This window comes from Fundulus heteroclitus, chromosome 5 (assembly GCF_011125445.2).
Source record: "Fundulus heteroclitus isolate FHET01 chromosome 5, MU-UCD_Fhet_4.1, whole genome shotgun sequence".
NCBI classification, from domain to species: domain Eukaryota; kingdom Metazoa; phylum Chordata; class Actinopteri; order Cyprinodontiformes; family Fundulidae; genus Fundulus; species Fundulus heteroclitus.
Window position 1 is genome coordinate 32,096,825 of NC_046365.1, and position 21,875 is coordinate 32,118,699.

Here is a 21,875-nt window from a genome sequence, read left to right on the forward strand (position 1 = left end):
ATGAAGTCACGTGGAAGCCAAATGTTTTAAAGCATACTTACACACTCATCTGTCTGGTGTCCCTGTTGAAGTCAGTTAAATTAAGTTTATTTATATGGTGCTAATTCAAAACAAGTCATCTCAAGGCACCTTACAAAGCGGATTCTATCAAATCTTACAGACAGAGTGGTTAAAACGTTTTCTAAATAAGGAAACCCAGCAGAATGCATCGAGTCATTGACTTGCAGTGTTCACTCCTCCTGCATGAGCATGTAGCAACAGTTGCAAACAGTTGTTTGCATTGTGTCATTGACTTTGCAGCAATCCCTCATACTGAGCATGCATGTAGCAACAGTGGAAAAGAAAACATACCTTTTACTGGAAGAAACCTCCAGCAGAACCCAAAACAGTGTGAATGGCCGTCCGGGGTTTAAAAATGTTTCAATATCCCACGCCATTGAGACATTAAAGGAGCTATAAGTAATACTGACACCTTGGGGCTTAAATCGGTACAACAGCTTGCCAATTGCCATTTTTAAATGTGAATTTTTACTTACACCGGACAGGTACATGATGTTGTATTTTGTTCTATTTCTGCTCCGCTTCTCTTACTGGCTTCCATGTTAGCAGGCTGCTGCTCTTTAGCCAAGATAAAATACCAAATGTTGCACTCTGTGTTGGGAACCCTGGGAAATCTCATATGATTGGCTCAGGAACCAGGAAGTAAACATGGGATACACACTGAACTGAAGTAGTTACGGCCAGTACCTCTAGGTTTGAAAGGAGAAAAACGTGACTAAGACATTGTTGAGGGATCGGACCGATTGTTTAAAGGGAATGTTACTTCCATCCCAGGTGACAGTAAATATCTTTACTCTTCTTTAACGGAGAGTAGCCAGACTGATCTGCGAGTGAAACCTTGAAAGCTTGCGAGATCAGGATGGTCTCACGAGGCTACTTTCATCCCAGGTGACAGTAAATTACTTATCTTACTTATAGCTCCTTTAAAGTTGGCCATACACAAAAGAAATAACCTCAAATGACCTAAAATGGAATAGTAATGCTAGGAAATCAAGTCAGACACATTTTATGAGCGAACAGGTGCGATAACACTTACAGCCTGTCTAGAGGCGATAAAGGCATGGATCCAGAAACTTCACAGCTCAAAAACTGAAATGATTCAAATTGGTACTTCACATCAAATTCAACAACAACAACAAAACAAAATCTCAGCAATACCTTCTCTGGCCAGAACATTTCTCTTTCCAATACGGCCATCAATCTTGGTGTCATCTTTGATCCACAGCTCACATTCGAAAGCCATATTATATATGCAAAATTTCATTTTTTTCCACCTCCAAAATATTGCTAAACTCTGGCCTTCACTTTCCCTCTCTGATGCCGAAAGGCTCGTCCATGCCTTTGTCTCCTCCAGATTTGACTACTGCAATGCACTTCTCATCAGGATTCCTGGCAAAAACCTACAGAATTTGCAGTATGTTTAACAACAGTGCTGCCAGGATCCTAATGAGAGTGCGAAAACATGATCATATTACCCCCGTTCTCCGTTCTCTTCAATGGCTTCCCGTCTCTGCCTGGATCATCTACAAAATCTCTCTTCTTACCTTCCAGTGCCTGCATGGTAACGCGGCATCTTATTTAAAAGACCTTCTCTCCTTTTACTGTCCCTCACACACTCTCTGTTCTTCTAACACTGACCTTTAACACATTCCCAGGACTCGATCCCACACCATGGGAGATCGGGCCTTTTTCCTGCGCCGCCCCTCGGCTGTGGAACAATCTGCCTCCACAGCTGAGGGTTCTACAGACGCTGTCACATGTTAAAACAGGCCTTAAAACCTTCCTTTGGAAACAATGTTTTTAATGGTCTCCTTTAATTGCTTGTTTTGCTTGTAGTTTTCTTGTGTGTAACTGCCTTAAAACTTTTACTTGTGTATTTTAATTACACGATAATGTCTTATTTTATTAACTGTTTTCTATTAACTGTTGCACTTTGAGATTTATTATTAAAATCTATTTTTATTATTATTATTATTATTATTATTATTATTATTATTATTATTATTATTATTATTAGTAGTAGTAGTAGTTTCAGAAACCTTTTTCCTGCAGTTCCACATTCAGCATGCTCCACAACATGCAGAGGTTGAAAGCTCCAACGAATAAAACTGAGCAACTTTACCGTTATTGGTTCAACCTTCTTTATTATCTGCTGAATCGTCAGCCCTGTTTTTAAATTAGCAGTCAGAATAAATATCCAACATTTTGCTGTAGAAAATACAGCTTCCTTTTAAATATATTTGTTGAACCTTTCTACTTACGACTTCCGTAACGAAGACTCTTCGTCTTAGCCTGATATCTCAGCCCTTGGTATGGTGTGGTCATTAATTGAAAGAAAGATTAGATTTTTAAGTGTCTGGAAAAAAAATAAAACAGAAAAAAAATAATTAAACAGAGCAACTTTATCGTTATTGGTTCAACATTCTTTGTTTTCCGCTGAATCATCAGCCCTATTTTTAAATTAGCAGTCAGAATAAACAGCCAACATGTTGCTGTGGAAAATACAGCTTCCTTTTAACTAGATTCGTAGAACTTTTTTACTTCTTCTGATTTCATTGTTATATTTACGTTTAAGTCTTCCTCACACAAAAACAACTTCCATAACGAAAACTCTTCGTCTTAGCCTTGTATCGTAGCCCTTGGTATGGCGTGTTCATTAATTAAAAGAATGATTCGATTTTTTAGTGTCTGAAAAGCTGGTCACACTTCGGCGCTGATTAAGTTGATAACGGTCAGATTTGGGTAATCTATTACTATTTTGATTTGTGTGCACTCTGCTTGCCATGCGGTGATACGTTGTGTGTTTCTGTCCACAGGGGGAGCAGGGAGGACCTGGACAGAAAGGCAGCAAAGGAGACAAAGGGGAATCAGTGAGTATGGACTTGGGGGAAGCCCTTCAACATGAGCTGTTGTGGTCAGCTGATCAACACACATTTCTTCCGTGCTTTCTCAACAGGGCCCCGCAGGTCCTACCGGGACTCAGGGCCCGGTTGGTCAGCCAGGACTGCCGGTGAGTCTTTACCTCTTTGCTTTTCTGTTCTGTCCTGTCGTGACTGATGTTTTCAATATATTTTACAGCGTGGTTTCATTTGTGCGCTAAATATTAATTTTACTGCAGAGGACGGAATGGATTTTTACAAGTGCTTCACAGGAAATTGTGTTGTTACAGCAGCAGCAGCGCTAACGTGACACCAAAAACAAAGATTAAACTAATCTTGATCAAGAAATGGTTTAATGGCTGATTGCAGGGAGGACTTCCCACTGTGCTCAGTCCTGTCACTGAGCTGGTACCAGTCTGCGACTGAAGGCGCTCTGCCTAAACATTTTCAGAATACAGTTCAGTTACCTGAGCGTCCTCAGCCCAGCTCCGTGCTGAACTTGGTCCAGCTCAGCCCTGATGGTAGAACCTTGTTAGTTTATCAAGTCTGTTCTTGTCCCGACAGCGAGCTCCATCTCTCCAACACGCCACACCAAAGAACAGTGCAAGGTGCACCTCTGTTTGGTAAAAGTTAAAGGTATACTATGCAACCGGGGTTGATTTTCCAGCGAGGCTTCTCCCAGAGGGTGAAAGTAAAAGTGCACTGTCATAAAGATGCTCAGCTGTTCTGGTTCCTGGCCAGGCTCCATCAAGCCAGGCGCGGTTGTTTTGAGCTTAGCAGATAGGCGAACGCAACGAAAATTGGAAAAAAGGGCAGTACAAACAATGACTAACACAGTGAAAGTATGAACATCAGGGTTTTCCGCAGCGCTATCTTGGCGAGGCGGTCTGTTCCTTCCTTTACACCAGTGGTTCTAAAATGTTTGCGGTCCCCCCCCCGCCCACTTTCAAGAAGGAAAAATGTTCAGCCCCCACCCCCACCCCCATCCCAACAAAATGGGTCAAAAACGTAACTTATTGTTTTCTGCTTTAATGCATTACACTGTTATTCTAAAAATTACCCAGAATCCCTTTTAAAATGTATAACATATACCAATGTTATTTTTTAACAATTAAAATGTTTCAACATAACCATACTTTTTTAACTATGTAATATTAGCAGCAATGTAAATTGCCTTTAGCCCGAGTCGTGCCTTCATTCAACTTTTAACTCGCTGTGTTGCAAAAACAATATCAAGCCATTAATATTTAATTAAACTTCAGCTGTCTGAGAAGCGCTGCTGTCCACTGTCTCTGCGTATTGGTTCCAGTCCAGCTTGTCCTCCAGCTGCACGGCCAGCTACCTGCAGCTGGACACAACCTCCACCTCCTTGGCTTGAAGGATAACTTAGACTTAGACTTAGACAACTTTATTTGTCATTTTGTATGCACAAAGTGCGTACAGAACGAAATTTCGTTTGCGTGCAGCTTGAAAAATCACAGTAAATTGCACTAAATTTCAGGATAAAGATGCAGCAGCGATTTATGTAAACAGTTGAAATGTAAACAATGCATGGGAAATAGACGGTGTGCGATTCACGGTATAAATGGAGACAAAGAGTTCCTCTTCTTCCCGAACTCGACCACCATCTCCTTGGTTTTACTGATGCGGTTGAGGTTGCCTCACACTGTCCCTCGATCCAACCAACAGCTGTTGGATCATCAGAACATTTCTGTAGAAAGCAGGAGTCTGACGTATAGCTTGTGAAGCAAAAAGGGGGGACAAGGAAAGGACAGCCGATATGATCACAGTGGTATATTTCCTCACCTGCGGTTAGTGGCTAGAGAGCAACTACTGCAAATGTGTTTTTCCGCATGTTGAACAAAGATGTTGGCTCTTCACGTCGCTGCTAATCCACACGTCGCGACAAATGCCACTTGAAATTGTTCAGCCTAAATGTGTTCACGCCAGGCTCTCCGTGTGTAACAGGGTGTAGACGGACTGCCGGGTCCTCGAGGCCAGCAGGGCATGTACGGTCCCAAAGGGGATGAAGGACCCCGTGGTTTCAAGGGCTCCAGAGGGCCGAGAGGATTACAGGTTAGATTTGTGACTGCGAGGGCCGTTGAATGCTCTTAGTTTGGGTTTATTTCAGTCGATTAATGCTGTGTGTGTTTTTCAAGGGCATGCCTGGCTTACCTGGAGAAAAGGGAGAGAGTGGACATGTTGGTCTGATGGTGAGCTTATTCTCTTATATACGTGTTTCTTTTTGTACCTTTCTTCACATCTTGTTGGAAAACAAATCCTGATTCTTCTTTGTCACATGGCTTAAGGGTCTGCCTGGACTACAAGGCCCCAATGGTGCTCAAGGACCTATAGGAGGATTGGTAATGTTTCATGTCATTTGTGTCTTTAATCCTTCCATAACTAAATTCTAAGGTTATAACCATAACATGTGTGGCACAGGGACAAACTGGTAGACCCGGGATGATTGGACAGCCAGGTGTCGTTGGGGAGAAGGTAAAACAAGAAATAATCATTGTTTTCTCTTGGATATCGGCTCGTTATCTTTATATTTTTCATCCTTTTTTTTTGCCCTCAATTTTCTTTTGTCTTAGGGAGAGGACGGTGAAGCCGGTGATCCTGGACCAGTCGGTACTCCAGGAAGGCTAGTGAGTTTGTTTGGTTTTTGGTCAGCACATCTTTGGATAAAAAAAAAATGCATTTTACAATTCATTTCATTGCTGTACTCCTTTCCCATTCGCCCCACACACTTTATGCTTCCTCACGTTTCTCTGATAACATCCAGGGTGACAAAGGAGATCAGGGTGAAAAGGGAGATACGGGCCCTTCAGGAGCAGCTGGTCCCCCCGGGGCCAGGGGCATTCCAGGAGAGGATGGAGCAAAGGGCAACGCTGTAAGAGGCACTCAAACTGCGTAGTGTGGGATGTTATATTCAATGAAACACACAAAAAACAAGAAACAATGTTGAAAGAATTGACCAGATATATCAAAATGAATATAAATACAACATTTAATAATTTATTCATCACATTTACCAATATAAACAATTTATGACATAAGTTTTGTGTCTTAGAATTAGGCAAAATGATTGTTTTAATGTAAGATATAGTGCTGTTAAAAAGTATTAACCTCCTTGCAGGTTGGTTTATCTGTTTTTGTGTGTTTGTAAGAGACAGAGATAACCTAAGTGAAAGAAGCAGTTTTCAAATGATTATTTCATTTATTAAAGGAAAAAAGCTTTCCAGACCAAAATAGAGCTATCTGATAAAATAACTGCTCCCTTAAGGACAACAGCTGTGGAGATAGTTTGGTCTCTTCTGGTCAAATCATGAATGTCTGCAACAAACCTTAATGCTGTTAGGTGACGGGTGGCCACTTTCCTCCCTACCATATTTACTCAACAAATAACATAAATGAACTAACAAACCAACTCAAATCAAACATCTTGTTTTTTTGGGATATATTTGATATTTCTTTGGTCAGTTTGAGGTTAATAATCTTTATCTTTACTGGCACTGAAATGATACAATAAAGACCCTGATCAATATATTGTGCATTTATTTTAGATACATAAAAAATGTATAGTAATAAATATAATACAATTTTACATTACATGTAAATGGTAATATTTAGATTTTCTAACAAACGAGAAATCCAGAAGCTGCACTCATTGGAAAAAATACTTACTTCGATTTTCAGGGTGTAATTTATTGTATCAACCTTTCCATTGTAGGTTTACATAGCAAAACATGTTATAATGAAATATGTTGTGTTTTGCACACTTATTGTTAGATTTTTTTTCTGAAACTTGTAAAGACCAGACTAAGCTAAAACAAATAGAACCGGTGGAGAGAACACTTTCTCTTTACCACACACTGAGCCAGTGAATTCATGCATGCATTTACTCAAACTGTTATGAAAAACTAAGTTTAAGCCATAGACTTGGGCAGTGACTGCAAAACATAGAGATTCATTTGATATGTAATACACAAGGAGTTAATTGGTGGAACCAGATCACTGTATACTATAAATACCTCATTTGTTTTTTTACTTCTGTAACGTAAGGTCGTCCTTGACATAATTAAATGTTGCTTATGACACTAGAATTTGCTCTTATAAAACATGCGGATGTGGTTATTTTTGTTTCCCCTGGCTCTTTTGCGCTGAGATCAGCAGTCCACTTGGTCCGAGGATAAAGAAACAATTCTTGCTTTTCTAAAGTTAACTCCTATAGGGCTGCATACAACATCGATCCATTACATTCCTTGCAATACGCGGAGCCATAATTATACTCTGAACTAAAAGTTAAGCCAAAATTATCCACATCCCTAGCAGATTTGGGTTAAAAGTAGTCTTTTAATTTAACTGACTTGTTTCTTCTTTTGTGAAGTAATATTAAAGTTTTGGAGAGGTTGCAGCCATGTTCCTGTCAGTGAATCTGATAAAGAACCAGTAAATGGAGCCAAAAAGATTAGGGTGATGCTGAGGAGGCCCTCCAGGCTCATAGATTCATCACCAAAGCAGAATCTTCCAAATACCCGTAGAAACATGAAAAAAGATGGTCAGCAATTAGAAGAAGGGTTCTATTGTTGTACTGCAAAGAAATACTTTTCTTTTGATGAGAGGGGAATAACAATTTTTGACATGCAACCTTTTTATGAAATGGAAGTATTGCTCTGTATCAAAATTGATACTTCTTGTTTTTGTGTCTTTTGAGAAATGCCTTTCTCCTTTACTATCAGAAACCAGCTTCTTAGTGAAATTCTTTTTTTTTGTGTGTGTGTGTGTGGGGGGGGGGGGGGGGCGTACCTTAGAAATCTCTTGGCCTTGGCATATTAACATTGTAAAATGAGCAACATACATGTTTAGACTGCAGGCTTTCTGCCTGAAACATGGTGTACTGTGTAGTAGTTTTGAAGTTTCTTCTTTCCACAGGGTCCTATCGGTCTGACCGGTGACCTCGGACAACAGGGAGAGGCGGGGCCAAATGTGAGTGCCTGCTTGAAATTCCCATTTGTTTTCTTTTGGCCATCTTCAAATCATCTGCAAAGTGCTGATTTGCTGATCTGTTTACTGCATTGCTACAAGACAGCAAAAGTTGGCTAAAGCTCAATCCAAGTTTAAAGGCCTAACAAGGTTGGGGACCACCGACGGAAGTTGAATAGATACACAACAGATGTACATATTACATATTTCTGAGAAGCATGTTTGAGAACATTGTAATTCATGTGTTTAGTTAAACATTTAAAGAAAAAATGTAAACTACGATTGAATTTTGTACAAAAAATTGAAAAGTATGAACCCAGTTAAGCTTTAATCAAAGCAAATATACTAATTAAGGATTAAATATAGCTCTATGGCAGGAAACAAATCAGTTAATACCTAATCTTAGCTATATATTTACTGTACATTTACATTCAAACATTGCATTTTTCACATTAGTATCTTAAGAAACTACAAAATTTACACAAATTTACATTTGTTTCATGTATTTGTTTTTTATTTGATTTATCAAAATGTTTTTTATACCCTGCTTACATGTTTGGAGTGAAAGTGTCAGGTTTAGGTCACTTGGGAGCGGATTGGTAAGGAGGAACAGGGTTTATTTATTAAATAAAACAATGAAACTTACACGGAGGCAGGCGACAACAAGAATCGGGAACGCGATGAGGAGGAGACCAGAATGGGGGTAGCATAACGGAGGACCTGACACTGAGCGTGGCTAAACTGGCTGACTAAACAGAGGAGAAAAGAAAAAGGGACAGCAGGGGGAGCAATTAGCACAGGTGAGAAGAGTAAAGGTAACTAGGCTGCAGGGAGGGAGAGGGCAATGATCTGACAGAGACAGGAGGGGAACAGAATCTAACAGGAATACACGATGAATGACCAGATATGAAAGAATAAACTGACTAAACTGAGGACAGGCAGGCAGGGAAATCTGGGTAAAACAGAAACACGAATAAGCTACTACCATCATAATGAACAGAAGAACGAGCTAAGGACAGGAACCAAAACCCACAGATAAACAATACTAAAAAGGTGCAAAACATAAACAGACTGCGGGATTCCCGGGAACCTAAAAATAAATAATCAAACCCTTGGGGATCCTGACAGAAAGACGGTAAGCCGATCTAGAGGAATGACCTTCCCATCTGGAAATCAAATGCAAAGAAATACCATATAATGACAGCAGCAAAGCAGAATATCTGTGCACATTTGTTTTTAACAAGCTCTGCTTGCGAACCATTTGTCTGTAACTCTACATATTTGCAGTTTACATATTATTTTGCACAGACATTTTGTAAACTGTCAGTTGTGTTTTCTCAATTTTCTGTATTCTGGTGTTTATTTTAATGCAGTTATGCATATTCTGTAGTTTAGTTTTCCTCTGCCCACAATTTTCCCTTCATCTTTAGGGTGTAGACGGCATTCCCGGATCTAAAGGCGACACAGGAGAACCTGGGAAATCTGTAAGTCTCTCTTTGTGATCTATAAACTTTGACATTCTTACAGGCTTTTTGTCAGTAATCATAGAAAAATGGATCTCAATCTTTGAATTTCTCAGGGACCCCCGGGAGCGACAGGCGAACCTGGACCAGCTGGGCCTCCTGGACGAAGGGTTGGTGTCTATCAGTGTAGCCTGTTTGTCCTTCTGAAATACTCCCAGATTCAAGTTTCATCTCGTTGACAGTTTGTCCTGTTAACTTCAACACAACTGTGAATGTTCAGGGTCACTTGGGGAAACCAGGGAAGGAAGGCAAAGCAGGCCTGAAAGGAACGAAGGTAAATGTTTGAAACATCTCTGTTTAAAAAAAACAACAACACTTAACTCAGTTTTTGAGGGTGTCCTGTGTTTCTGTCGTTTCAGGGCGCTCCTGGACTGGAGGGTCCCCTTGGGAAGACGGGACCCCGCGGTTCTCAGGGGCATCCAGGGAAACCGGGTCCCCAGGGCATGAGAGGAATCCCTGGCCCTGCAGTAAGTCTGCTTCTGGAAATAGATAGATAGATAGATAGATAGATAGATAGATAGATAGATAGATAGATAGATAGATAGATAGATAGATAGATAGATAGATAGATAAGGATAAAAGGCTGCTGCTCATCAATTTTCTGTTTTTGTGTGTCCACCAGGGCGAGCAGGGTTTAAATGGGCCACCTGGTCAAACAGGACCACCGGGTCCTATGGTAAGATCAATCATTTTAAAGGTTTAGGTTAACTGAAATACAGCTAAATAGAATCATGCACTTTTACTTTATATGTTTTACCGGACAAGAGAAAACAGCTGTAAATAAAAACATTTGATGTTTTTATTATAATCTGAAGACAAATTGGAGTTTACGGTTACTTTCCAGCTGAGATAGTCCAATTGAGGTGGGATGATTCAGAGCAGGGGTCTCAAACTCCAGTCTCTTAGTGTCCCTCAGGTTTTAGGTGTGTCTCTGCTTAGAAACCCCAAATCAAATAATTAGGTGGTTAGATTGACTGAGTAGAACTTGACTGAATGCTAATGAAGAAATTAAGCCATTTGATGCAGGAGTTTTCAATCAGGAACACATCTAAAAGTTGAAGGACACCGACACTGTTGGACTTGAGGTGAGAGCTGCGATTTAAAGCCTTCAACAAAGGTTTTAACCTGAAGTTTTCTGTTTGGGACGATGTTTGACTCTGCTTTAAATGTTCATTGACTTGGACTGGAATAACAGGCATTTATAATAATTTGCCCCAGCGTTCACTAAGTAAATCAAATGTCTTTCATTGAATAGAGATCTGTTCCTTTCTCAAAAGGAATAAGTGAGTTTATCAACAAAATGATGTGAACAAAAGCATTTTCCCTACTGTTCTGGTCAAGTTGATTAAAAAAGACTTCTTTTTATTTGTTCAATCAATGTCAACCTTTTAGGGTCCACCAGGTCTACCAGGACTGAAGGGAGACCCCGGCAGAAAGGGGGACAAGGTGCATTAATAACACACCCGTTCTCCCACTGTGAGATTTGTATTTCTGTTGTTTTTAAACTCGTTCATGATACCGATGCAGGGTCATGGTGGACTGATTGGGCTGATAGGACCTCCGGGTGACATTGGAGAGAAGGGCGACAGAGGACAACCAGGGAACCAAGGCCTTCAAGGTCCAAAAGGAGATGAGGTGATGAAAGGACTCTCACTTTTGTGTTTTACACAAACCTTGATTCCAAAACAGAAAAATTATATTTTTCCACTCAAATTGTTTCAAGAAAAATCCAGGATTTAAAAAGAAACAGAATAAAATTATATATTTGCAAATCCTAGGGCTGGAGATCTTCCAATAAAGTTTTTCAAAATCCCTGATACAGATCCAAGTCTTTTAAGATTAGCCACTTGTTGATACTGAGTCCAGATCCACGTATAAGCCGGTGGCACCAGTGGCTTTAAGTGCAGTCTAATCACATTACATTTCATCACTGTGTCCATTCAGGAAGCTGCAGTCTCTCCTGTCGCTTCTAGACACTAACAGAAAATATGTTTCCAGATTTGTTGCAGCTCAGGATTAAAATGCTGCTCCACTATCTTAAAAATCTTAAAAACAACTCTTTAAATGTCATAAGAACTTGCTACCTTAGACTTAGAAAGACTTGGTTGTAACTCAACTGCACATTCACAACGAACATTTGAGTGAAATTTCGTTGCAAGGCTCAGAGTAAAAACAGAAGACAAAAGAGAAACGTTATAAATATAAGTATTTATCGTTTGTCAGGGATGTAGCAGCAAACCAAAAGAGACTTGCTAACTTTCTCCATTGTTTTCTTTAAATACAGTGGAGAAACACATACAGTGACTCTCTTCAATAAACCCACGAAGTGCATGGCTAACACAGCATGTTTAGTCTTTTTGTAGACCTGTTGGTAATTTAGCAGTAAGTCCCGTCCTGGCAAACATTAGGTAAAAGATTATAATTGCAGTTTTGGTCAATTACAAAATCTCAGTGATTTATTTTTTTCTCAGGGAGTTGGGAAAAACAATGCATTTAATACACTTGATGAACAGTGATTATTTATTGGTGAATTATCCTTATTACCTACTTGTTAAAGCTTCCCTTCAAATACGTAAAATATTTAATCAAATGTGGTATAGTGTATAAAAAATAAACACAAATACAACACAACTAGCTCTTCTTTACTCTTTGGAAAAAGAGCTAAACTAAAAGCTAATAAAAAAACTATTGAGATATACAATAAAAACAAATGCAAAATATAAAAATCAAATAATAAATAAACATATTTTTTTCAAAGCTAACAATAGATAGAACCAAATTATTTCAAACACACATTTGTTTAAGCGTCTAAGTGAGCAAATTTGGTAACATTTTAATGCCTTAAGGTGACGAAAGAGCCTTTACATTTATTTGCATTTAAGCAAAATTGATTTCATAAATTAGAGACACTTTGTGCATTAGTTAATCACGGATCACATCAAGTTCAAATTTTTCTTGGCTGCACAGATTTGTTGCAGCGATGTCCAAAGTTTTTTTTTTTTTTCATGTGGCCCAAATTGGCCACGTCAAATGTAGTCATGGGCCAAAAATAGTTCTTTCTTAAATGCTAAAGTCATAAAAAAAAAGTGATATATATATATTGCTCAACAATAAACTGAGCATGCATTATATTTTTTATTATACTTGAAATGGGTTTAGCACTTTGCTTTATTAAAATAAAGACATCCAGTTTGCTCACTTGTTTGATAGAAATGTCGTTTGTCAGAATTCAAGTCATGTAGCCAATTTTAATAGAGTAATTAAAAGCTGATCTGGGTTCACTAAAGTTTCCATTGGAGTAAAAGAGATGGGCTATTGTTCAGAAACCACCAAGTAGCAAACCTTGCAAATCGTGTATTTTGTTTTTTAAATCCACGTCTATGTTTTTAAAGTTTTCCAAAAAAAACATTGCTGCTGTTGACAAGTGTCCTGATCATTTTGCCTTTCATTTTGTTGCTGCTCTTATTTTGATGTCGTTGGGAGTCACGATCAGTAAAATCGTATTTTCTACTTTAGAAAACCAGTACTTTGTTTTGAAAGTCATACATTTAATAAGCAGTGTTTCAGCAGCTGTCTGTCCAGCTCTACACTCACTGCAACAGCTGTCCTGGGAGGTCTCACCACAGCACATAAAGCTGGGGACATCACAAAGACAAGCAGGACACAGCAGCCGCTAATACAGTCGCTGTTTCACTATGAACTTCATTTTCATAGTGAAACTGGTTTGTAAATCCAGATATTTTGCCAATAATTGTGTAAACCATGCAAATGAAAATAGGTTGTGATTTCCTTTAATTGGCTGGGCAGAGGTCTAGCTAACACTATGGGCGCAGCTGACAGATATTCACAACGGGACACCCAATCATACTTTGGTTCAGATCTGCAGATCTCTAGTAGAAAGTAGATGTTTAGAAACAAGTATAGATATAGATATATCTCCACTAGAGCTACTCTTCTTTCCTAACAGTTTTGTTTCCTTGTATAAAAACCAGGGTCCAGTCGGCCCACCAGGCCCACCTGGACCTCCTGGCCCCTCAGGGTTGTCTGTAAGTAAACTAAGTTTGCAAAGATATCACATATTTGTTATGCTGATCATTTTCTAGGAAACAACTCATCCCATTTTTATGCCTATCTTCTTTCAACCCCTCACCTAACAGGGTTCAATCGGTCAAAAAGGCTCCAAAGGAAACCAGGTACAGTTGATTTCACTGATTTTCATGATTTAACAATAACTCGCTGGTGCTCTCGGTCTTAGCTACCCCCGCAGTACCACACAAAATAATGTTGTTGTTGTTTTTATTTAGGGTCCAATTGGTCCGAGAGGAGATACTGGCCCTGCAGGACCTCCAGGACCACCGGTGAGTTCTGCACACATAATCACATTACATTGTTAGAGTTTATTTAATTTGTAGACGTGCGTGTGCCATCACCTCACTTCTGCTTTTCAACCAAGTCTCTTCATTCGTTAAGAGTTCTGCCCCAACCTCCTCTTTGTTCGTTTGCCGTGTTTCTTCTCTCCCTAGGGACGGCCCGCCGTTGGGTTTTCCCCTCTGCCAGAGCGAGGAAGAAGGAGAAGAACTCACACTACTGTGGATGGCGCTGCGCTTGAGGACGAGGAGATTACCATGAGCAGAGGAGAGGAGGAGGGCTGGGTGCAAGGCGACCAGGCCGAGAAGGAGGGTTTGGTGAAGGATAAAGAGGGTCAAGGCATGGAGGAAGTGTTTGCTTCACTCTCATCCATGAAAGTTGAGGTTGAGGGTCTGCGCAACCCACAGGGGACATACCACAGCCCTGCACGCACCTGCAAAGAGCTCTGGCTCCTCCATCCAGAGCTCCCCAGTGGTACATTATCACTTTGTGAACTTTTCGGTTCACGACTACCAAACATCCTCTATTTGCATCTCCACGGCACTCGTGTCCTTGTAATGCATTTGTTTTTTTTGGCTCTGCAGGGGAGTACTGGATCGACCCCAACCAGGGATGCCACAGAGACGCCTTCAAAGCTTTCTGTAACTTCACTTCACAGGGAGAGACGTGTTTGTACCCTGATAAAAAGTTCCAGTCGGTTCGTTTCTACGGCTTGTAGCAAGAGCGCACTGAACCACCTCCTGTTTTACAGCATTACGAGCTAACTTTATGTTGTTTGTTTCCATCAGGTGAAATTAGCAGCGTGGAAAGGAGAGAAGCCCGGCACCTGGTACAGTAAATTCAGGAAAGGGAAACAGGTACAGTGTGATAAATAATTATGCGCCAGCGAGCATTTCTGTTTCACTTTTTTGGAAGATATAGGTGATATCAAAGTAAATATTATGATTATTTCAGTAGAGGTCAGTTTTTTAGGATTTACAGTAAAGAAAACCATGTAACGGTCTGTGCTTTTGACAAATAGAGACTTTTATGCTTTACATTGATAGTTCTCTGGCAAGCTATACCTTTTTTTTCAAGTATCTTTTTCGAGCATTTTTTTACATTTCCATAATCAAGAGCACATTCGATGATAATGGAGCAGCGGTGAGGCTTTTTTTCTCCCCCACAACAACAGAGAGGAAATCTGGAAGTTGTTTGCTCAGATTGGTTTGTTCCCATGGAGAACATTGGTCCGTGAATAGGAAGGAAGTCTGGGCTGATTGGTACGCTCGCTGCAGCCCTGGGGATGCTTTTAAAGAAAGTGCTGTTATTACCAGAATAACATTTGCACCTATTTTAGCTAAGAAAACAAAACACAGGATGGCAGTTTCAACCATTACAGACAACAGCTTATTTTAAAAGTTTGAGGGAAGACTATTAGAAGTCTGAAGACAGATTAGCTCTGCTGGACATATTGGCCACTAAACAAATAAGATCCTGAAGTTTTGTCAGAGGGTCCTGCTAGGCAGTGACTATACTGCCCTCATCACTATGTACTGCAACACTCTAAGAATTCATTTTGGCTTTAATAATTGACAAAAATATAATAAATACAATTGTTTCCCAGTTTTTTTGGGGTCCACAGATGGAAAATATTGGACTCGGGTGAAATTAAGTATAAATTCTTAGTAAAGCATTTACACCCCTTTAGCTTTTCAGATGCTGTCATGTCACAACTGCAAGCTTTGGTTTGTTTTATTGGAAAATAGAACAGAGCAAATTACCACAAAACTGTAAAATGAAAAAAGGACTCACTAAAAAAAATCACAAATAAATATCTTTGAAATGTTTTTGTATTCATCTCTTTTTATTATAAAATCCCTAAATACAATCCAGTTAAATCAAGTGTTAAAATTATTAAACTCGCTAATTAGCATAATTAGTAATTTTATATCATTATAAGTTCTCATTAGACTCTGTAAAAACGTGCTTTCGTTTTGTCTGTACGGCCAAATGACAATAAAGTTTGATTGGATTTGATTATAATTCAAGCTGTTTTTTGAAGTCTTCAAAGGTTTCTTAGAGAACATTGATGACCTAACAGCATTGTGAAGACCAAGAAACAAATTAGGCTCTTCAAAGATTAAATTATGGAGATATTGAAGCAGAGTTAGGTTATAAAACAAAATCCAAGCTGTCAAACAGTTCATGGATCTCAGTTCAGTCCATCGTCTGAAAATAGAAATGTATGGCATACCTACCAAAACAAAAAGCTGTTTAAAGGGTAACTCAACCCCAAATCAACTATTTTTTGCCAATAAACTTTTATCATAGTGGCACCCTCCAAGGGTTAAACTGTGGTCTTGCATTGAATTTAGAATCCACATTGCTATTGGTTCAAAGGTTTTTGTGACATAACTTGGAGAATCTGACCTCGGTAGCACTGCCGGCTGTGGGCTCATGGCAAGACATTTTAACATTTAATCAGTAAGTTAACTAACCGGAATTACCATTATAAATATGCATAACGTCCTTTTGACCAGTCGTAATATCACTGTTAATGACATTACTAACAGTATGAGTTTTGATTTAAGATATTGTCATTCTGACTAGTCAAAACTAAATTACAGATATGATGACAAACAAAACATGAATAGCAAAATACTTTTAATCTTATTAAGCAAAACTGACTACAGATATATGTAACTAGTTTTGACTAGTGGAAATCTATTTACAGATATTTTGAATAAGAGTTTTGACTTGGCAAAATGATGTTGCAGATATCAATGATTAATATCCAGTATAGTGATTAAATATTCAATGTATTGCCATATTACTGTCTCACATGCAGACAGATGCTGCCTCGTCCTGAAACCTGCCTCCATTGCCTCGGAGGCAATGGCTTCGGGAATTGCTCAGTCAGCGCTTTGAGCCAGCGGCTCCAACTTATACGGTTCTGATATGGTTCCACAAAGACTCCCCTAACCTCTGGTTATGAGGGGGAGGGGGGGGATCTTCCACCTCAAAAGACTGAAGGATGGCGGAGCCACCAGTGTAACTCTGGTCACTCTCTATGATTCAGTATGACAAATCAAGCCAGCTGCTGCTTTCCCCTAATCCTGAACGCCACCCCCCCCCCCCTTTCCCACGTATCCACTTTAATGGAATTTTTCAAATTTGTCTGAGGGCGGGATAATGCTTTTAAATAGGGGTGAGTTACACGTTAAGATGAATGTTATTTTCAAAATAACCCAAAAGGCACATGTTACCTCTGTAGAGCTGCAAAGAGCCAGTGCTCAGGTGGGAGAAGCTGTCAACAATACAAATCTTGCCTTGAACAAGTCTGACTTTTTTCTTTTGAAACTAGAAAGAAAGAAAGAAGTCACAAGTCCCATTTAAAGTTTGCCAAAAGCAATTTATAGAGAATTTCAAACATTTAAGCTTACTTGCTGTACCCAATATATGTCAGAAAACTAACACTGAGAATTACCTTGAACCTACCAAACTTTAATGTGCTAATGGCTCCTTTTTAATTTCTCTGCTGTATTTGCACAGGACATCAGTCTGAGTATGTCATTCTTTCGCTCCCTCTTCCAGTTTTCCTACTCTGGATCAGACGGCGTCTCGATTCACGTCGTTCAGCTGACCTTCCTGAAGCTTCTCAGCGCCACAGCCAAGCAGACGTTCACCTACCACTGCCTCAACTCTGCCGCCTGGCTGCACACCGCCACCTACAGTCACGAACACGCCCTGCGCTTCAGAGGCAGCAACGGGGAAGAGCTGACCCACGAGAACGTGCATTACATCAGCGCGCTGTACGACGGCTGCCAGGTGACGGACGCACTAAAAGCGACACAAGATTAAGCACACGTGCCGCAATACGATTCGTTTTTAACTGATTCCTATTCCGCAGACACGGTCAGGACAGGAGAGGACGGTATTGGAGTTTGACTCTCCGGTGTCTCAGACACTCCCCATCATTGACGTAGCTGTGTCCGATTTTGGAAATGGGAACCAGAAGTTTGGATTCCAAGTTGGCCCGGTTTGCTTCAATGGTTAACAATCTCAGGAAAGCCAAGTATGGGATTAATTTAATAGAAAGGAGCCATGGACACTTTTTACATGCAGGGAGAACGACACTTTCAAGAACACATATTTAATTCATACTATAAACAATGTTTCCTGGTCCAGACAACCGCTCTTTCCTCACTCAGTCACTCGGGTCTGTGCCTTACACATTCACTACAATGGATGCTATGATTACTTGACTCATCGTGGATTCACATGCTGTGTTATAAAAAGAAGGACACACCTTTGTTAACATCCTTACTGTCACATTTCTTTTCTTCTTTTTGTTTTTGAAGGAGTGCGCTCTGCTCTGTTTTCTCTGGCTCCATCTTGGTAAGGACTTTAAAAAATAATAATAATATTTTTGCAGCTCCCATTTATCATCCTATCGACTCTGAGATGCAGGACTCAAAATACTTTCAACCTGACAGGTGCTCGTCTACGTGTAGTATAATCCAGGAAAATAGCTGAAACTGCCAGTATTCACAAATAGGTTTTATAATAGTTCGTTATGTAAATTGCTGCAGAAATCTGATTGAGAAATCAGAAGAAGAAGCTGACTTTTAACTTGACATTCACAGAGGAATTGTGTGGTTACTTTTTTTGAACATTTGTTCTAGCCTGATTGGTAAAAGGTCAGTTAGAAACTCAAAATTGCAACTTTTTTCTGATCAGTGAATGCACCGTACCTAACAGAAAGGAGAAGCAACAACACTCTGCTGAGTTGAAACTGATACTTAGGGAAGACGGCTCGGTGTTGGCTATTTTAACACTATTATGTTTAAAATGAAGTCAAAGGAAGAACAGAGCTGTCAGGAGCTATTGAAAGAGAAACTAGCCTGTCTGCTGTTAATTTAGGCTTCAGTAGAGTGAGAGAGTGAGAGACAGACTTTCAGCAGATAACTAGAAAGCTGAAAATATCACCTACAACAAACTTGCTCAGTTTTATCCGTTTGAGCTTTCAGCCTCTGTCTGAAAGTACAAATGCACCAGAAAATAGAGACTTTAGTTTACATTCAAAGACCATTTTGTTCTCCTCTCAAAGCTGCTAAAAATGCATGGATACTCTCTGCCCTAAATCATAAATCTTTTAATGCTTTTAATGCAAAATGCATATAATCAAGAGCCAGAATGTTTTATAAAATGTATTTCAGTTCAAAAACACATTTGTGCCTCTGGACAGTTTCAGATATTTCTTTGTTGTCGTCAAACCTCAACTTGTTGTTTTGTTTGTTGTTATTGTGTGGTTATGATTATGAGTTAAATACATTGCATTGAAGAGCCACAGCATTAAAACCACTTTCACCTGAATTATAAAAACAATGACTTGTAATGATCCGCTTCGACTAAACTCACCTCCATGTCCCTGTTGTTAGTAGATTGCAGCCATTTTTTGTTTTTTTTGTATTTTTATTGGGACATCCATTGTAGTGGTGCATCCTGCAACATCTCAGAAAAACCCATGGGAAGATGCGACAGAGGGTAAACAGATGCCAACGTGTCATTTAAATCAAAGTTTGATGGGGGCATATGGTGTTCCACATGGGCCACCCGTTGCTTGCAGGCACTGAAGGATCATTTCAGAGTCAGCCACGCAGATTTCCCACATTCATTGCCTGAAAAGTTGGAGCTGTCTCAAAGAAGGGACCGACACATCATTAGTGCTGTGGTTTTAAAGTTGTGGCTGATTCATGGATTTCACAGTATAATACATCATGGTGCTATTATGTAGGTCCTCCTGGAATGCAGTTCTTTGTAAAAGGGATTTGGGGCAAAGATTTTTTATATATATATGTATGTATTGTGAAACATTGTTTGATATTTTGTGAGTACAGCAAACCAAACTGTTGTAACATTGTTTGCTCAAAGTTGTTTTTAGCATATTTGTTTGGAAAAGTGATTCATGTGTTTTAATAAAAGTACATAATGTACATTTAAATTATTATGATCACATTTTATTTGAAGGCAACCATTACTAAAAGGGAACTTGTGAAGAAAATGGGCAAATCTGTTACTTTTTACTATCATGTTCAGATTCCTTGCTGGTTTGGTGCTGTTTGTAGAAATTATGCCATCACACACTGAGTCCAGCACATTATATCACTATACAAAAACAAAACAAAACAAATGTTTACATCAAGGCCATGGATGTCAAATCCATTTTTGGTTACAATAATACAAGCACTTTTGTCACAGTACAACAATTATAAAACAAACAAATTAGATGAATTAGATAAGTAAATCTTTGGACTATTTCTATTTATTCTTACATATTCTAATTTCTGTTTACTAAATACCACATTAATAAGTGTGATAGTTTTTTTCAATCTTCAAATTCAGTAGTTTACATATACTGTATTTCCATGGTATTTTGTATAGAGGCCTTGTAAACATTGTGATTAAGTCAAATGTTTTCCTTCGACAAGCTTCTCAAAATAGTTTGCTGGAATTTTGGCTTATTCCTCCTAAAAGAAGTAAGGTAACTGAATTGTAGGCCGTTATTTTCAAATGATTGTTTTTAACTATGCTCACACATTTTAGATGATGTTGAGATTAGGGTTTGGTGATGGCCACTTGTTGTCCTTAATCCATTTTGCGTCTAATACAACTGTGCTTATGTTCATTGTCCTTTTATAAGATCACCACCCAGACGTTAACATCCTGGCTGCTGTGTTGTGATGTTGCTATAAAGATGCGTTCACACCGAACGTGAATGTGGCGGGCCGAGCCACAGATTTAAATGTTATTTCTATGCACAGGTGCAGCGCCGGAGTGATGCGACACATTGCGACGCTAAGTGAGGCAACAGAGGCGATTCTAGTGCAGCAAAACGCGTGATTTTGGCAAACCAGAGCGACACGACACCTGCGAGAGATGCGAAGCGACAGTTGGTGGAACTGAAAAATCTGGACCTTTTGTGTGTTGTTGCGCGGCGACAACCAATCAGGAGCTGGATGTGGCTGTGACCTGAGGGGAAGGACTGCGGCGAAGACGAAGCAGTTTTAATTCGACATGGATGACCAGCTGATGATGGCGGTCTGCGGTCGGCCTGAGTTGTATGATTGAACCAATTATTACTACCGAGACAAGTCCAGAACAGACCAAGCCTGGAGAGGAGTGAACGAGGAGACAGGAGTGGCAGTTAAGTGAGAGCGTCACTAAATAGCGCCATTGTACTGCTGTATTTCTGGCTTGTTGCTCGCTAAAGTGGCGACATGGTGGCGCCATTCGCATTTTACCATCTAATGTCCTTCCTTCATTATGCTATCTATTTTGTGAAATGCACCACTCCCTCCTGCAGCAAAATGCCCCCACATGATGCTGCCACTCCCCTACTTCACTGTTGGGATGGTGTTCCCAGGCTTGCAAGTTTCTACCCTTGTGCCCCAATGTGACAGGGGTAATCGTAGCCAAAAATGAAAGCCTTTGTCCCTGAGGGCATTTGCATACTATAATCTTCATTTTGATGTTTGAGTGGCCTTTTAGCCCATGTTGGTACTGGTTTTAGACAGTTTTTGAAAAGGTGTTTGGTTGTGTTCTGGGGTTGATTCTCCCATTTCACACCAATTCATATTCCCCCCTGTGACACAAACCCCGTCTCCTTCCTGACTAGTTATGACGGTTTACAATTCTAATGTCTTTATCATTTAATTGTTTGAACAGATGACTGTAGCACATGCAGGCCGACTAAGCATAAACTTTCTGGAGGTCCATAATTCTCTTCCCCATATCTTGGCTGATTTCTTTTAAATCTTCCTACGATGTCACAAGCGATGTCCTGGAGGTGTTACATTAAAAAACATATCCACGGTTCCATGTAGAAAGACCGCAGAAGTACCCAAGACCTTTTTGCTGCAAGGCAACAGTGCTATCAACTACATCAACTATGCTGAACCTGTAACTCCACAATTATCTTTTAGAAAACTTAATTTTTTTAAGAATTAAGCTTCTGGTATAATTCTGGCAATATGTTTGTCCACCTTTCTTTGCAGAATTAGTATAGTTCATGTAG

At 39.6% G+C, this 21,875-nt stretch overlaps 1 protein-coding gene across 1 annotated transcript in view; it reads left to right on the forward strand.

Moving 5' to 3' along the window:
- The window catches only part of LOC105939192 (collagen alpha-1(XI) chain), a 69,413-nt gene extending 49,607 nt beyond the window's left edge, over nt 1-19,806 (forward strand). The window contains exons 43-66 of the mRNA XM_012881266.3: nt 2,877-2,930; nt 3,017-3,070; nt 4,908-5,015; nt 5,099-5,152; nt 5,249-5,302; nt 5,382-5,435; nt 5,534-5,587; nt 5,725-5,832; nt 7,875-7,928; nt 9,356-9,409; nt 9,505-9,558; nt 9,669-9,722; nt 9,808-9,915; nt 10,071-10,124; nt 10,841-10,894; nt 10,976-11,083; nt 13,441-13,494; nt 13,606-13,641; nt 13,753-13,806; nt 13,972-14,290; nt 14,401-14,513; nt 14,605-14,673; nt 17,393-17,626; nt 17,709-19,806. Coding sequence (XP_012736720.2) covers nt 2,877-2,930; nt 3,017-3,070; nt 4,908-5,015; nt 5,099-5,152; nt 5,249-5,302; nt 5,382-5,435; nt 5,534-5,587; nt 5,725-5,832; nt 7,875-7,928; nt 9,356-9,409; nt 9,505-9,558; nt 9,669-9,722; nt 9,808-9,915; nt 10,071-10,124; nt 10,841-10,894; nt 10,976-11,083; nt 13,441-13,494; nt 13,606-13,641; nt 13,753-13,806; nt 13,972-14,290; nt 14,401-14,513; nt 14,605-14,673; nt 17,393-17,626; nt 17,709-17,855 — 2,106 coding nt within the window. The 3' untranslated portion in view covers nt 17,856-19,806. The remainder of the gene's footprint in view (nt 1-2,876; nt 2,931-3,016; nt 3,071-4,907; nt 5,016-5,098; nt 5,153-5,248; nt 5,303-5,381; nt 5,436-5,533; nt 5,588-5,724; nt 5,833-7,874; nt 7,929-9,355; nt 9,410-9,504; nt 9,559-9,668; nt 9,723-9,807; nt 9,916-10,070; nt 10,125-10,840; nt 10,895-10,975; nt 11,084-13,440; nt 13,495-13,605; nt 13,642-13,752; nt 13,807-13,971; nt 14,291-14,400; nt 14,514-14,604; nt 14,674-17,392; nt 17,627-17,708) is intronic.
- Nucleotides 19,807-21,875: the final 2,069 nt, after the last annotated feature.